At 37.5% G+C, this 17,064-nt stretch overlaps 1 protein-coding gene across 5 annotated transcripts in view; it reads left to right on the top strand.

Moving 5' to 3' along the window:
• Nucleotides 1–17,064, top strand: part of RBM33 (RNA binding motif protein 33) — a 98,115-nt gene that overhangs the window by 41,103 nt on the left and 39,948 nt on the right. For all 5 annotated transcript variants that reach the window (XM_057371069.1, XM_057371068.1, XM_057371071.1 and 2 more), the window contains exons 11-12: nt 15,591–15,750; nt 16,631–16,962. In XM_057371069.1, coding sequence (XP_057227052.1) covers nt 15,591–15,750; nt 16,631–16,962 — 492 coding nt within the window. The remainder of the gene's footprint in view (nt 1–15,590; nt 15,751–16,630; nt 16,963–17,064) is intronic.

Genomic DNA, 17,064 nt, shown 5'->3' on the forward strand with positions numbered 1-17,064 from the left:
TAAAGGTATTTGAATGCCCTTGCATTTTTTATATAAAAAATGGAACTGGCATTACATGACCTTGCTTTCTTTTATGTTTTTAACTTTGAAAACAAATAAGACACTTAGCTGCTTTACTAGGCTAATTTCACTTCATATTTTTTTAACTCTGTGAATGGAAAGATGGCATGCTTCTAGAACTTTTCTCATCATTTCACATTTTTGTTATCCTAWATTTCTAGTTGAAATGGTTTGCAGAGTAAGTATCAAAATAAGCAAAAGAAAACTTAGGTTGYAATATTGCCATAAGTATTTTTAAGTTAAATCCTGTGTATTATGCTTCCCAAATATATAAACCACACAAAAATATGCTCTGTTGATGTGTGCAGTTGAAGGAGGAAAATAGATGTCTGAACATCTGTGAAGTGTCACACAGTAAATTGCTGGCATAGAGATCAGACGTGTTGGAAAGAAGCAGATTTCAGAAACCTGCTGTGCCTTTTGATTGCCCAGTGCAGATCTGGTTGTTTTTAATGCACAATATTTTYCATACAGGACATGTAGCTGAGGAATTGTGATATCTGTATTTTGTAGAGAAACAATCTTTACATTGCTGTGTTTCTTCTGTGAAGTCTTAAAAGGTTAGGCAGTAAACCCACAATTTCGTTAAATAAATTCATGTTATATTTTATCTTCAATAAAATATTTTKGAGCTATTTTTTATTTAAAATATTGTGGTTTTCTGAGGAAATTGTTTTCTTCAACAGTCATTAATATTATACAGAGACCTTTTTTACCTTTGAAAGTAATTTTAATTTGTTGTTTTTTATGAAAACAAGTGTTTGGATGTCTTGTATTTGTTTTTCTTTGATACTAAGTTGATTTGCCAATAARCACGATTTGGGATGGAGAAGAAATTGGAGGATAAGGAATATCCATAAAGGCATTGTAATTGGCATCTTTGAAGTGTGTTTACATCAGAGTAGAAAAATTGAAAATTARTTTTTGTTCAAAATGGACTGTGAAATTAGATTTTAATTCTGTTCACTTTTGGGTTTGCAAGTTGAGAAGTATTGCAAACCTAACTAATCTATATGCARCAGTTTTTAAAAGGGAATAAAGTAAATGGAACATTTTCTAGTAGGACTCATGCTCCTTTAGCCTGCAGTAAAAACTTGACTGCTTGCTGCCTTTTTATTTATATAAGCAGTGCACCAGAGAAGAGTAAGTGTAATTAAATTTTCGTGAGGAGGAGGTGGGCTGACTTAACTAAGAGGATCTGGCACTGTCATTTGGTTGCCCTGACTGCTTTGGTGTTTTTCTACTTCAGCAGAAACGTGCTGCATGACCCTGACAAAGTTGCTTTATCTTTCCGTGGCTCACTGAGTTATAAAGTGGACTTCCCTTATGAAGTTCTTTATAAATTTTGCATAGGTTATCAGTCATATTAGGATTAGGAATTAAGTGTCACTGGGTACACAKCTCATGTTTGTTTTATTAAATGTAGTATGTTAGCTCTTGAGCTGAAGACAAATTTACTTTCTGCCTAACGTTTTATCTTGCAGAACTACCTTTTTTGCTGTTACGTGTCAGATGCCTTTGTGCCATTATAATTCACTTGTTTATGAATAAATGTTGACTTAAAGCAATGCAGTAATGGTTAGACAATTTTGACAAGCCATTTGAAAAAGATCAMAGATTTATTCCAGACTACAGTTCATTCAGCCTTTTCTTCATTGTATAAAGAATCTCTGCTTATGTAGTAAGTTGAATTTGCTCTTGTTTTTAGGATTGCATAATCAAAGGATAATAATTAACTGATTTTTCTGATGACTTTGCTTCTAAAAGATGGTGGGGTTAGAATTAAATATTTGCAGTCTGCTTTCTACTTGAACTTTGAACTGGATGATTTCTTTTGATTTAATGTGGCAGAGGTGAAAACATGAAAAGTAATGAAATTCTTGCAAGGAGGAGACCACAGTGGCCAATGCCATAACCAAAGGAAAAATTGCCTCTTGAGTTCCTGTTTTATTTAGGAGAGAAAACTTTCAGTGCAGAGAGCCTTTGTGTGTTGCAAATATGGGAAGAACTTCAATCAGAGCTAATCAATTGCCAGTCATAAACCTATTGGAAACCAGGTGTTSCTAATTTAGGGCTGATGAAATGACTTGTAACCATGTAATGGTTAATTCTTACAACCTTCTGCAGAAGGATGTAATTGAAGGGTTGAACAACGTTGTAATGAGCATGTTAACATATGGTGTGAGACCTAAATTATAGGAAATAATGTAGTGCTATGTCAGGGTAATGTTGATCAGGATTGAACCTATTTAGAGTGGGGACTGATTAAATTCCCTTAACCTTGAATGTCAATTTTAAKATTTTGGGGTAGAGCTCATTGTTCAATTATATTTTTTTAAAAAACTTAACTCCTGGAATGTTTTGAGAGGGAGTACTGAAAAAAATGCAAGGGAATGAATCTGTGTTCTACTGAGTTATTTTAACATTTATAGTTATCGAACATTTGTAGTTATAGAATCAAGCAATCTGGTTGTCATTTCTTGCTCTATAAGCATTTGAGGTGACTTAGTGTGAATGATRTCTGAGAGCTATATGCAGCTGATAAAGACTGAATAGATGGTGGATCTGAGGTGTATCACAGCTGAGAAATATGGTGAACTTGTGTCTGGGAGCTAAGGATGTGAATTCCGCTTGTCTGAATTGCACAATRCTCGAGGCTGTAGTTCAGAGTAATCCAGTCAAGAGTAGTTTGAATTAACCTGGAACTTTGCAAGTGCCAACTGCATGTGTTCTTTWAACARTTTAAAGAACAAATTAAATAACCTCTTTGGCAAAGTCCTTCTGGAGGTCTGGCTTTATCATCAGCCTTTGCTTTAAAGTGGTTGAGGCCTTTTCCCAAGTTCCTGTCCCAATGTCACAGTTGGCATTTCACAAGCAACAGTCTGCTTTGGTGTCTGATCTATTTAAAGGAAGGTCACAGAATACTTTATTCACAGACCAGTCAAATGGGTCTTCTGAACTTTTTATGTGTTTTCTAACCAATTTATTTACAAATTCTTATGGATKCCCCCAGCACGGGGACGGAGCTGGAGGGTTTTATGTTATACAAGAGGGATCACTGTGAATCCTTATGTCCTTCATCCAGTGTTTGTTACCTGGGCTAATTTCTCTTTCAATTCCTGCGTTCTGTGRAGAGTGGTGGGATAAAACAAGGAAAGAAGAGATTAAATGGAAAACAGAAGAGGTATTTCTAAATGCTTTATATGAAGGCTGCTGCTAGCTGACTATTGCGGAGGCCAGGGTATTAGTATGAAGCTGGGAGTTAAACTGATAGTCCAGAGTTTTTCATCCCTTGTGTGAGTCCACCAGCACTTTCCATATCTGAAGTACTTCAGTGTTTGCCTGATGAAAAATTTATAGAGGCTTTTGACTTCAAACACCATCTGTTTAACTTACTGAACACTGAAGTAATAATACGATGTGACACAYGTGTGCAATATTTTATAGACATACAAAAGTGAAAAAAGTGTTTGTCATGTCTGCTTTGGGCTAGAACATGGCAGAGGGAAGGTGTCAGTGTTCTTCAGCCAGAAATTGTGAAGTACCCCTAGTATACAAATTTGGCTGGAGTGTGAGGCATTTGGAGAGAAGAGGAAGCTGTGGAGAACCTGCTTCCCACTGCTGAAGGCAGAAGAGAGGGATTCCTTGGGGCTGAGGCCATTTGCCCTCTGTCCATGACCTGGACCCTCCTCTGAAGCTGCTGCCAAGAGAGCAGAGCCTGTTAATGGAGCTGTATGCCTTTTGCCAGGAAAGCTTTCAGGAAGCYGGGATAAATTCTGATTTAGCTGTTGTCCTTAACCTGTCAGTCTGGGTGTGGTGTGAGCTGGGCAGGTGTCCAGCCCACAGATACATTTTATTAACTTCAGTCAATCTGAGTTTCAAAGCTGAAGGTGGGAATGGTCTGAAGTGGCACAAAGCACAAAATCAAGTGGCACCAGTGTCTACCTGACTAATTTGTGCCAGGAAGGCTTTGCTATTAAAAAAAAATGCACAAAGCTTTTCTCTTTTGATAAGAACCTTSGTATACTGGATGGGTGTCTTTCAGGTAACTGTTGGATTCAAGTCTGAAAAAGTGGAATTGTAAAACATAAATTATGTTTTATTCAGTACRACTTTATTAGATGACTTATCCTCAGATACTTGTGAATAGCCTATGCTGTAAGTCATTTTGATTCCCAGGGGTTTTGACATGATTTGTTTTTGGAACTTACACTTCTTTTTAAAATAATCTTTTATCTCAAGGCATACATTTTTTTTCTTAAACCTCAAAAACCTTAATAAACTTTCTTTATATTCTCATCCAACCTGCTGCAACTCCATCTCCAGCATATCAGTATCTCAAATGGATGCTGTGCGTGGCAGTTGATTAGTTTTGATTCACTTCTCCATCATCTTGGGAAAGAGTAGTTTGAATTCTGAGTTTTCAGGTGTTGCTTCTGTTCCAGACACTGTCTTTAAACRCTTCTTTATGATTTAATCTGTCAGAAGTTTTTAAACAAGTGACCAGTCATTGCTCAAAACAGAAGTTGCTGTTTTCTTTTAATTTCTTTTAAGAAAAAAATAGTGCTATACAAATTAATTATAAAAGGTACATTAGAATACAGCTTACTTAGTTTTTCCCAGGTGATCCTTKGACTGACAGGAATCACCCCACCATTAGTTTACCAAACACAGGTTGGCTTAATGGTATTACAGTGGGCCTTGATCTATGGCTRCACCATCTCTTACAGGATGTAGAGGCAAAAATTTGCAGTGCTTTTGAAAACAAAGCTCCTTGCAATAGTGTTTACTGTAGTGGGAAATGCAAATTGGGAGTAATTTTTTTTTCCCCGTTATTTGAAATTCAATCATGAGTTGCTTCATGTGAGTAAGGGTTTTTTAGCAATTGTTATTAATGTGAACTCATATTCTGTGGTGCTTACRGTAAGGGCGAATTCTAAAGAGTCCTACATCTGACCATAGTCAGCAATTTTAAACTGATATTTAGTAACTTGTACATGTTTGCAACGGTATGTAATAGGAGACAAATTGTTAATGGAAATAAAAAGCCACTTGTGAAAATGATTTTCTTACTTCCTCACAATTATTTTGCTTTAGCTATGGCTTCACTATAATGAGTAACAGTAAATGAAATTTTCCCTCTACCRCTGCGTAGTAGTGGCAGATCATAGGTAGTGTAGAAGGCATTTTGTTTTCATTTAACAGGATACATGGTATCAGGTGGTGTTGATTGACATTTCTTGGATACTGCTTTACACAGCATTTCATGCAAATCATGTTTGAATGAGAYTGCTGCATCAAATTACATTTCTTTCAGATTATAGCCCTTGCAGATGTGAGACYGAGCTTGTTCAGCAGCTAGCAAAAGGCTTTGGTTTTTAACAGGTACTGTTTTCACAACTTGACTGCAAAGCCCTGTAATTACAGCACTTAAAGTAGTGAAGGAATGATGGGCACTTTCTCTTATCAGATCTATAAGTAGCAGCGAGCAAATGCAGCATGAGTTCCCTCCAGCTGTCAAGTATTGTCAGGCTGCCATAGAGGGAATGCAGTTTAAAATGCAGGTGACATAATACCCAACATCCTCCATTTGCTAGTGGGCTTCTGATTAATCACGATTACCATACATTATCATACCATCAAATTTAATCATATCAATGAATTCCCATCTGCAGGAGGAGCAGCAGCAGCTAAACATGATGGTAACAGCTATTAAATAAGAGAGAAATAGCTGGTTTCTAAATGCAGTAACCCTTTAACTTGTCATGYTGGCTTGTGTGCATGTGCTCTGCAGACAGTAAAATGGAGCAGAAAATGTGTGCATTTTGATTTTATAATTATTGCCATTTATCCTTCTGTTGGGTGATTACTGTTTGGCACAGCCAAGGAAAAAGAAAGTTACAGATTTTTTTTYCCCATGTTAATAATGCTAGATTTTCTTCACTCTCAGTTTTAGTACCTGCCAAACACAGAATCACAGAATGGCTGAGGTTGACAGGGACCTCTGGAGGTCACCTGGTCCATTCCTCTGCTCAAGCAGGGCCACTTGATGCCAGTTGCCCAGGACCACCACATCTGGATGGCTTTTGAATATCTCCAAGGATGGTGCAAGTGCTCAGACACTTTCAGAGTAAAAAAGMTTTTGTTTATCTAGAAAAATGTCTTGTACTTTGGTTTTTGTATATTTGTATGAACAAACTGTGAAACTTACAAAGCATTGTAAGCAAAGCACAAATTTTTATCAAGGCAAAGAAGGAAAAGTATAATGCATATGCTATTTTGCCAATAATTAAGCACTGTTAAAGAGATATTTTGCAGAAGTCAAGACTTGTAAAGAAATCCAATTATACAATGTGCTGAGTACAATGCAGTAAGAGTAATCTAGAGCTTAAACATTGAATAGAGAGTTAAAATGTATCTATTATACCAGAGAATATTGTGTGATAGTGTAGTTATCTTAAGCTATTTCACTGAGATGAGAAAATGTCCTTTTAAAAGGTAACTCAGTACGTTTGTGTCATCACAATGCAAAAAAAGTAAATCTATAAACTGGTATTTACTTATCTTCTGCGCCTCCGATTCTTGCTTATTCTTCAGAATGTGAAAAAGCTTCATTTTTTTATAAAATAGTAAATCAGTACTGTGACTACAATACTATTGACTACTGTCACTACAATAAAAAACAATTTAGAGCGATATTATGGGTTGACTGTAGGATAACCAAAAATGAATAAAAAAATGTTCAGACCTTCTTACACCTAAGAAGCTCCTACAGGCTGSAGAGTGTAGGGGAACTCTGAGTATATAAAGTTCAATGTATTAGCAAGGTCAGAGATGTCCTGAACACCTSAAAAAAGAGATTTCCTTACAGAATTAAAAATTGTGAATCAGGTAATTTAGTTACTAAATAATCAGATCCTTTTCGAAGTCAAGGTTAGCAGCAACTGTAGTTTTTGTCTTCTGTAAAGCAGGCTGCTTCTTGACTTTTTTTGGTAGCAACTGGAGCACTTTTTGTTACAAGGAAAAGTATAATCCCCAGGTTATATTGAGGTTCTCAGATTGTTTTTAAATTAGTTGTAACTGCAGCTTCAAGCTCAGAGTGTAATGTAGAAATCATGAATTTGCTATTCATAGCCTCAAGTTGTTTCTAATTGTCAGTGACTTGCAAGCCACCAAGATACACATAAACACTGAGATAATATTTCCATGGAGTAGTCTCTGGGAAGTCCAAGGGAAAGGTATACATTTTGTTAAATCTTATCTCATTAGTTCCAAGAACAGGAAGTGTCCAATATTTTTGGGTCCCTAATTTTTCACACATCCATAAAACTGCTAGCTGTCAGCACAAAAAATATGCAGAAGGATTTTACTGTCTTTTAATAAATAATTATGAAATCCTAATCTCTTAAGGGAGACTTCATTGTTCTAAATTACATTTATGTCCCTTACACTCTTTATCCACTATCTGTATTTTATTTAATCTCAAAAAGTTGGAGGGCACCAAACAAAAATGATCATGTACTATTCTACAACCCACCCCTGCAGAGGATTGCTAACTAAGGGAAACTGAATCTTCYAGATGAATTAGTTGAAGAATTTAATGTTTAAGAAATTCCTTATGTTTGTGGTTTGAGWGGTTTGGGTTTAATCTCCCTTCAGTCTGTACAGACTCCAACAGCTTGTCTGTCACACTCTTTTTTTATTATGGCCTGTCTCTGCTGGAGACACTYGTCCTGCATCCATACAAATTAGATGGATGGGTGTCTGAGTTTATTTCACGTCAGCACTTTAATTTAGGAATTTAAATCTGAGGTTGGGATTTAGTTACCAATGCATATTCTATGTATTTCATTGAGGACTGTTTCCTGAGAATTGTTCTTGAATGGGACATTTGTCCTGCAGATCCTTTTAACACAGGTGCCTCAGTGGCACAGCAGGTGGAGGTTCAAGAAACCTCTTTGAAGCAGAAGTTTTCCTGTAGAGAATTGGTTGCTTGTGGGACCCGTCTGCTTTGTTGCTTCCCTTAGAAACACACTGAAGTTGGGAATATCTTTGTCTCCATTTGCAACTTAAACATGTTCCTGCTGGATGTACTGTGGGGGTGCCCTGAAACCTGCAGAAAAGGGATACTTTTAATATACAGTGGTTCTAATTTTTGGTTTTAGTCTCTTGAACTGTTAGGGATTGTCAGTATGGTGGGAATCCCCATCTCTCTAGTTATTGTCTGTGTTCCTTATTTTAGCAATTTGATAATGAGTGTGCTTAAGTAACAGGGAATTCCATGCCTTTCTCTCCTTGCTTGTACTGGATTTCCATGTTGGCTGAATTCTGTTTTAAGATTGTAAACAGTGAAATAGGGCAGTGGCGAGTCTCCTACAGATGACCTGGTCTTCTGCCCAAGCCTTCCAACACTCTTCAGCTCTTGGAGTTGCATAGTGTCAAAGAGGACATATCCAAGTTGCATGGTACATTTTAATATTAAAAATTACTTTCAGCTCCCTTGAAAATATCAACCCRTTCTCTCTTGACTCAGTCCCGCGGTAATGTGAGGATCTTTGCTGCCCATGTACTTGAACCAGCACTTGGATATCTCTATCCATTTTCCCTTCAGAAAATACATTCCAAAACCTTTGAAAATACTTTTATCTGGGTAACATAAACTATTGTCTGGGCTTTTATGGGCACTCTGAAGTTTTAAATTTTGTCCATGATTGCCATGAATTCAAGGCATGACTTTTGTATTAGTGATCTTATCCAAAATCTTCTGGATTAATTTTTGGGAAAAYTGTGGTGCTTACTAGGTTTTAGTTCACCTTGATGGACTTACGTGATTATTATAGACATCAAAGGAACAATACTGAATTGTTGAAACTATATTTAAAGAAGTATCAAAATTAATTTTAGAATAAATTCCATGAGTCATTTTTTTCTGTATGTTGTGCACAGTAAAAGAAAGTACTGTGAAACTTGAAGACCCTTGTTTTGTGTAACATATAGATACACATTTCTACTTGCAAATTTTTGAACCATATCCAAGATATATGAGCAGGGTTTCTTACACAAGAGGATGAAAAGTCAGTTCATTGCACAGAAGGTGGTAGGCATTTTAGGAAAGCTTTTCGAAAAGTCTAGGGGCTGCTGAAATAAGAGGATTAACATCTTGTGACAGATGGCTATAGTTTTAATTGTCACAGGTTATAGTGGTCATTATTCTTTGCATTTAAACCATATAAGAAGAATTAACTGAGTGGCCCTGCTTAACTGTCAATGGGGTTCTCCTAGCTCTTTGCATTTTAAGTGAGATTAATAAATGAAAACATGTTGTACAGACAGGGTCTATTTTATTGAAAGATTCATGAAGTTTCAATGACATTGTTAAGGTATTTAATTAGTCTCATGAAAAAAAGTGGAGTGACCCTTTTAGAGAAGCTGATAAATCATATAATAGCTGTTAGATCCTCTTTATTACTTGCTTTATAAGATTAACTTTGTGCTAAGCAATTTATGCTAAGTTTTCCCTTTTATTGGTAACGAAAGTTATCTGTGCTTCATGAATAGATTATTGGAGATAACATCATGTAATTAACAAGAGATGCGGAAAAGTAAAAGTACAATTTGTGTAAGAATTGTATGAGAGAAAATGTTAATTTCTTAACTAGGAAGGATATTTAAAGGGATAAAAGGAAGGCAAAATAGTGCAGTTCTTTGAAAGGATTAAAGTAACCTTATCTCATGTTCTTTCAGAAGGTGGGATTGCCTGAGTGTGTGAAAGTCATGTTCAATGAGCTATTCACAACTCTAATGAATTGTAGACACAAGTTTCCATTGCCTTTTTTTTCCAGAAGTGATTGATAAGGCGTAAATTATGCCTTAGCTATACTGAGTAATTGAAATCAGTAAAATGAAAAATTGTACAACCTGCAGTTATTCAAAATTATATAAAAATATCAATCTGAAGTGCAGTAAATTACAGTGTGTGTAGGAGGAAGAGTTGGTACATTTTTTTGGTAAGAGTAAACTTCACAAAATTAAAGATTTATGAGAAAATACCTGTCAGTAGCACTTCATTGTGCTGTTATCTTCTGTGAAGTATTTCTAAAATGTCTTAGGTTATGTTCTCCTTGGAAATCTACACAGAATCCTATTTCCAGTGTAATTTCCTTCTAGACCTCAGTTCTTCCATTCTTACACATCATCTTCTTTCTTTTTTTTTAAATTTTTCAAAGTAAAATTGCGTAAAGATAAGTTATGGAGTTCAGAACATTCCTTAAAAATAGGAGAAAGTACTGACCTCTGCTGGGTCTGTCTTATGGACATTTGGTAGATGTCATGGKAACCATTTCTGTGTGAATGTGAACCAACCTTTGGGATCTCACTGGGAAGGCACGTAAATATTTTGTCCTTTCCCTCAGTGTCAGAGTTGGCCTCAGTGTTGGACTGAGATGTAGAACCTTGGAGCTGTGGCTGATCATATGAATTTGCAACTTTCTTTTGTTAGGTTAGAACCTGTTAGCCTGAAAATGGGTATTTTTGGGAGGTTTCCTAAATGATTTCATAATGGTGAAGTAATAGTTAAAATGTTTTTTRCAGGGAGTCTTAGCTGATGTGTGTACTGAATAGTTGGGTGTAATTTGAAACTGTTCAGATAGCAAAACCATGAAAAATGGGAGTAACTACTGTGCATATAAAGATTTATTATGCATCTATGTTACAGTATGCTTATTTTATCAAAACCAGACCATTATGAAACCTGGCTTTTGCACCTGCTCTTCATTAATTTTTGACGTTAAATAGCTCTGAGTGGTCTTTTCAACCAAATACCAGAGGGCACTTGGGGGTTATTAGCAACAAATACTTGCTGAATGTAGAGTTTAACATTAATGGTAAAATAATCCACTCCTAACATTATAGTTTAACTACTGTTAAGCACAAAAAAAATACTTAAAAACCCACCAAAAAAACTCATTCTCAAAAGCTTTAGGCAATGAAGAACTGTTATATTTGTACTGGTTTTAGGACAATTAGAATTTGTCGTAAGTAAAAGTTGAAGTGGTAGTATTACTGTATTTTTATTGAATTGAAAAGAAAAGGAATGTCATTTGAGAATAATAGACAGACATCTCATAACTTAGCCAAATACCCATCATAGTTTACATATTTTCTGTTTTAAGAAGAGTTCATGTGTGTCTGGAAGTAGTAGCTCTACTTGAACATTAGAGTTTTAGTTTCACATGTAGTGTGTGCTATGAATCAATCACACAAATTCCTATTGGAATTATCTTGGAAGCTTTTTCAGATGAAAAATCTCAGTAATGTAAGATATGAAAATACAGCTTCCCCCTCCCTGTGTTACTGTTATTTAGGCAGAATTTTTATCTTTAGGAATAGTAGAAACAAAGATGATTTAGGAAAGAAGTGTAGGTCAGTCTGTCATGGCTGTAAGAAGGAAAAGAATCAAACTAATTTCTTTTTTTGGAAGCAAACATTGATAATTCGTTTTTCAGCAAATAACAAATGTCTTTGCAATTAATTTTGCATGATTGGCCTTTGGTTATCAGCCAAGAAATGTGATCAGTCATAATTTAGTAGTTTTTCAAAATGTCATATACATAAAGTTAAAATCTGCTCAGCAATCAAATAAGTAGGTATTTGTTAGCAAATCTAACTTCAATAGTGGAAAAAAAACCCAGAACTCTTTTAACTGCTAGGAATGGACAAAAGTCCAATAGAAAGTGTTCCAAACTTCAGGTATTTTCTTCTCGCTCTTTCTTGGCCTCTTCTAAGAGTTATTTTGACCCAAATTTTTGTTCTGGCATGTCCTTGTATGAAATACGCTACTAAAAAAGCTAGAGGAAAAAAATCTCAATGTAGCGTAGTAAGCAGTTTTTTTATTTTTTGACACCAGCTTTTGGGTAGCWGTTGGATACCTGTTACTTTTTGTTAAATCAGTGCAGGTATTTAGAGGACAGTAAATGTTTTGCTTCTTAAGCTGAGAGGATGCTTTGGTCCTGAAGATCACAGGGAGCTTGAAATCTGCATTGCTTGTATTTTTAATAGTAAAATATCTTGGTGGTTATTGGTTTGTGTATTTTTTTGTAAATGAACTATAATTTTTTTTCAAGTGTGACCTTTTTTAGACCTAAAATGACCTTGTTTTAGTTCTAAAACTTACCTAAAGCTTATTTCATAAAGATTTGTTGCTTTAGTATGAGAAGTATAAGGTTGTTCTCAGTATATATAACAGTTTTTGGTGGCCTAAGCCAAGATGTTGTGCTGATTGCTAATCTCATTTTGAATCCTTTTGGCTGAAATTTTCCAAATATTTTCATTCCAAGACTGAAGTGGTGGAAAAATATTGTCGTGAGTTATTTAGAAATGTTTTATTATTGTTCAGTTTCCAAGGAAAAAACGGAGTTTGGCTGCACTGAGAATGTTTCAGTACATAAGAGCTGTATGAAAATCAACAGGACTTTCCATGCATTTACAATTCAGGCTGCCTTAGGAGAAGAGAGATCTGGGCATAATGAGGGTATAGGCTGGCAGGAGAGGGAAAGCTGGTACAAAAAATCGTTTATTTAGAATACAAATACTGGATCTTTTCCAACCTGTGGCTGCTGCTTCCCTAGCAGGAAATAGAAGGGAAATGGCCTGGTGTAAGTGTTCAGGCAAGGAAGTCAGGGGCTGAGTGGGGCAAATAGGAGCTCCTGAGCAGCTGCTACAACACAAGCCCGCCAGCTTGGAGTCTGGAAGCTGGGAAGCTGCGACTGTGCTGGGATGAGGAACCAGTGGGCAGAGTGAAAGACATGGTGGGGATGAGACAATGTATCTGAAGAATGAGCAGGACGAGGAGAACAATGAGGCACATTGGSCAAGGAATTAATATTGGGGAAGACGCTTCAGACTGGCTTATAAATGTGATGACTGAGGCAGAGATGCCCAAGCCTGTTACCTTTCAGCCTAGCACTAAAACTGAAGCTCAGGAGTGAGAAGAGACACTGATAAGGGTCTGTTACCTCGACTGGGGCAGAATACATGGAGTTTGGAAGAAGCAGGTAGAGGAAACTGAGATCACTGCAGTGCCATTTGTTGCTTGGAGCCAAGCCCAGACAGATCATTGCTGATGCCAGTTCTTCAGCTCGGGTGGCAGATATGTGACACTTAAGATTTATTAGCCCAGGTTTCAGTAAGTTTCCACGTAATTTGTTTTTTGCTGGCTATTTTACAAATGACTAAGATATGTGTAGGCGTATGTCTAGGGAGAAATATGAGGAATTTGAGAGCTTCCAAGTCAAGCTTTCTGAAAATGGGAAAAAAAGGTTTTCTGTCAAGACCAAAAGGTTTTCTGTCCCAAGATGCAAAATGTGCATGTGACGTGCTGTAAATCAAATGCAATGTAGAAACCATCTTGCGTGCAACTACCCTGTTGAGCTGGGTTCTCCCATGCTCCTGTTGCAATGACCTTATGCATTATCCAGTGATAAACTAATACCTAAATAGCTAAAAATGAATTGGTTTGCTGGATGCCTCCCTCAAATATGTGCAGCATGTGGAAGGGCTGCATATTCCCTGGGATTGCTGTAAGAGCAGTACTTTGAGAAGTAGGTTTTTATCACAACTTCCCAGAGGAGGGAATGATTTAACCTTAGTTTGAAAGTACCTCTGGCAGCTCTTATGTCTAGTGATGCTAGAGGTGTGTTTTGGGAGCGAAGGGTCAGGATCCTCAAGGCTTGTGTTCAGTAGCTCTTTTGGCAGGCAGCCAGTGCTGTCCTGCTCAACACAMGGGAAGGGCAATGCAGTTGAACATCCTTATTCAGCTAAACCTGCAAAAGTTTTTATGGAACAAACAAATGTCACTTTTTCTGTCCCGAAGAGCTCCCTCTTGCTCCAGCTGCTGTTGTTTGCAGCCTGCCTGTGAAAATCAAAGGCAGTAGTCAGTTCCAAGGTGGCAGAAATATTGTGTGTTGTAACTGTTCATTTGCAGAAATGTAGCAGCTCCTCCTACAAACAGTGTGTATGTTAYGAGGACTGTCATGCTTGAGTGTAATATAATGTCTTTTCACTAAATGAAATTCCCACAGGAGACTGGCTGACTGGAAGCACTGGCAAGGGGATATAGACCCTTTAATCTCTAGGAATGATGATGTATTTACAGTTGATGGCTGTATAATGACATAAAATAAGTAGTCACAGTCTTGCTCCCAAATAAGAGGTCTTAGTATCTCACATAACCCCATTTAGGTGTTTTCAGGAAGGCCACAGATTTAATAATTGATCTGATCCTCAGTGCCTCTCATCTACTTATTTAGGCCTTGCCATCCCAGTTGTACTGTGGTGGTAGAAGGCTGTAAAGCAGCTTTGTCTTGTGCTACTTTGATRGTGAGTAGACTCCAGTTTCCAGGACCGTTTTTGCTGTGTGAGAAATTCTTGTCCTAAAATTACAGTCTTCATGCATTATGAATAGGATAGACTAAGACTGCATAYCCTTGGTGAAGGCAGCTCAAAAGGCAAAAGATAAGTTACTGCAACTTGGTTGTTTGGCCCTTTCCTGGAGGCCGTATTTCAGTCTAGTAGGGAGTTTTTGGTCTGAAACCTCTTTGGAAAAGCTTGTCTTCAGCAATGTTAAGTTTTAAATTTCAAGGTGAGCATCACATGCAGACGGAACAGATTCCACCACTGATTTCAGAATTGTTGTAAAGAGGAAAAAAGGATGTTCACAGTTTATTTTCATTACTTTATTTACTCACATTATAAGGAAAGGCGTGAGAATAGGGTTTATGTGAAGCAAAGCTTATTCTGTATAGCAAAGGTTCTTTTTTATATAAAACAAAAGAATTATAATGTGAATTACTCAGTTAAACATGTTTTCTGCAGAGTTCTGTGTTTATGTCAACATCTTGCTTCCTGCAATATGCAAAGACTCACTTTACATTAAAAAAAAAACCAAAAACCCACTTCCTGACTGGAAGAAAGAAAATTTTGAACTCTTTCTTATAATGCATAATATGCTGAACTGTGAATAGCCAGAAATGCTGCTCTCCTCTTAATTCTTTTAGAAAGATGATTTCTCTAATTTTCTGAATGCCATTAATTGTCCTTCCCTTCCCCCCCCCCCTTTTTTTAAAAGTAAAGCTGCTCACTGCTGTAGCTTACGTTGTGCTAAATTGATGATGAAGAATAGTACGGTTTAAGAAGATAAATGTCAGGAATGTCTTCTAAAGTAGACATTCAGATTTTTTTGGATTAATGGGAAAGAAGGTCAATAATTGCATGGATTTCAATAAGCTTGAAAAGAAATGGCATTCTTGTGGTGCTAGTGATTATTAAAACATTGTGAATTCATTTCAAGATCCTGTACTCTGGTTTAATATATCTTCCATTGTGAAAGAATGACTCAGTAAGGGCTGTCAATTTGTACAGGTGATAGGAGGTAATTCGTACAGCAATTGTATTTTTAAGAGAAAAACAATATAGCATCCAATACATAAATTTCTCTGTGGTAACCTTAATTGTAATTCTGCCTTATTAAATAGGGCCCTCCAGACTTCCAGCAGCATACGCCTGGACCAGTTCCTASCAACTTTTCCCAAGCCCCAAGGCTGCCAATCCAGGACCAGTGGAGAGGCCCACCTCCACCACCTCCACCACTCCCTCCTCCACCTCCTCAGGACAGAGATCCTTTCTTCTTAGCAGGTAAGCATTTTCAATCCCATTAACAAATAAAACCCACTTTTTGTGAAGTGACTCTGAAGTGTGAGTGCATATCACACAACATGAAATGTTCAGAAGAGCCTGAAGGCTGAAAGATCCCATTTGATGTAGCCAGGCTGGTAATGCCAAACCTTCTGGTTGTCTCATGTATTTTTACTTATTTTGATGTGCATTTTTACTCTTTTCTATTTCTTCACCTGTAACTGCCACGAATCTGGATATTTAAACAGACATAAAAATAATTAATACCTAAGTGACTGTTGCTATGAAGTTGTTGCATTTTGCTCTATTTTGGATTGCGAGTACTCTCTATACACTTGGTTTTCCACGTGTTACTCTTTAAACTGCCTGGACTGTGTRTGTAGTGTAAGGAATCTGTTAAGGTTAGATAAARTGATGCAGCRTAGCAAACAGAAGAGAGGGTAAGCRTATGTTTATGTTTATATWATATATGTGTAATGYGTATATAYATATTTTACAAATACTTTACACACATGCAGTAGGTAAAAATGTGCTAGATACCTGGTCAGCAAATGGTATCAATGTTTTATGAGTTCTGTGGTTTAAACTATAATCACTGGAATCCTTAATTGATTTTGTTAAAGTAGAATTTCCAAAAGGTATTGCTGATTCCAGCCCAGTACCAGTTATGCTGGTCTTTCATGGATGAATTCCTTTAATACACGAGTGGCAGGAACAAGAGAAAGAACCTTGAGCGTAGCTCTTAAAATTAAAACATCCCATGTATTTTGCACTCTGCAAATTTTTGGTTACTTTCCAAAACAAAATACAGCTTTATGTTTCCAAAATATGTTTGCATCCCAGAGAGGTTGTCATTTAATCAATTCTCTGATTCCCACAGATCCGAGGTTCCCAGGTCATCCCTTGTTTGAGCAGCGAAGCCCCCCACCGCCGCCACCTCCCCCGCTTCTTAACAGCGCACACCCGGTTCCTACGCAGAGCCCGATGCCGTTCAGCCAGCCCGGGCCCGCCTTCAACCAGCAGGGACAGCAGCCCGTGTATCCCCGGGAGCGGCCGGTGCGGCCCGGCATGCAGCCCCAGGGCCCGGTGGGGATCCTGCACTTCAACCAGCCGGGCACGGCCACGCCGCGGCCCTTCATCCCCCCGCGGCAGCAGTTCCTGCAGGCGCCGGGACAGCCCTTCCTGTCCCCGCACACGCAGCCCAGCATGCAGGTATGGCGCTGGGGGAGTGACAGAGCCACAGCCCTTTGGGATTGCAGGTCTGAGGGGGGTGGCCCTGTTACTGCTGTGCCTGGAGAGCAGCGGATCTCCTCC

Source organism: Malurus melanocephalus, unplaced genomic scaffold (assembly GCF_030028575.1).
Source record: "Malurus melanocephalus ecotype Western Australia unplaced genomic scaffold, MMel_1.1 scaffold_140, whole genome shotgun sequence".
Lineage (NCBI taxonomy): Eukaryota > Metazoa > Chordata > Aves > Passeriformes > Maluridae > Malurus > Malurus melanocephalus.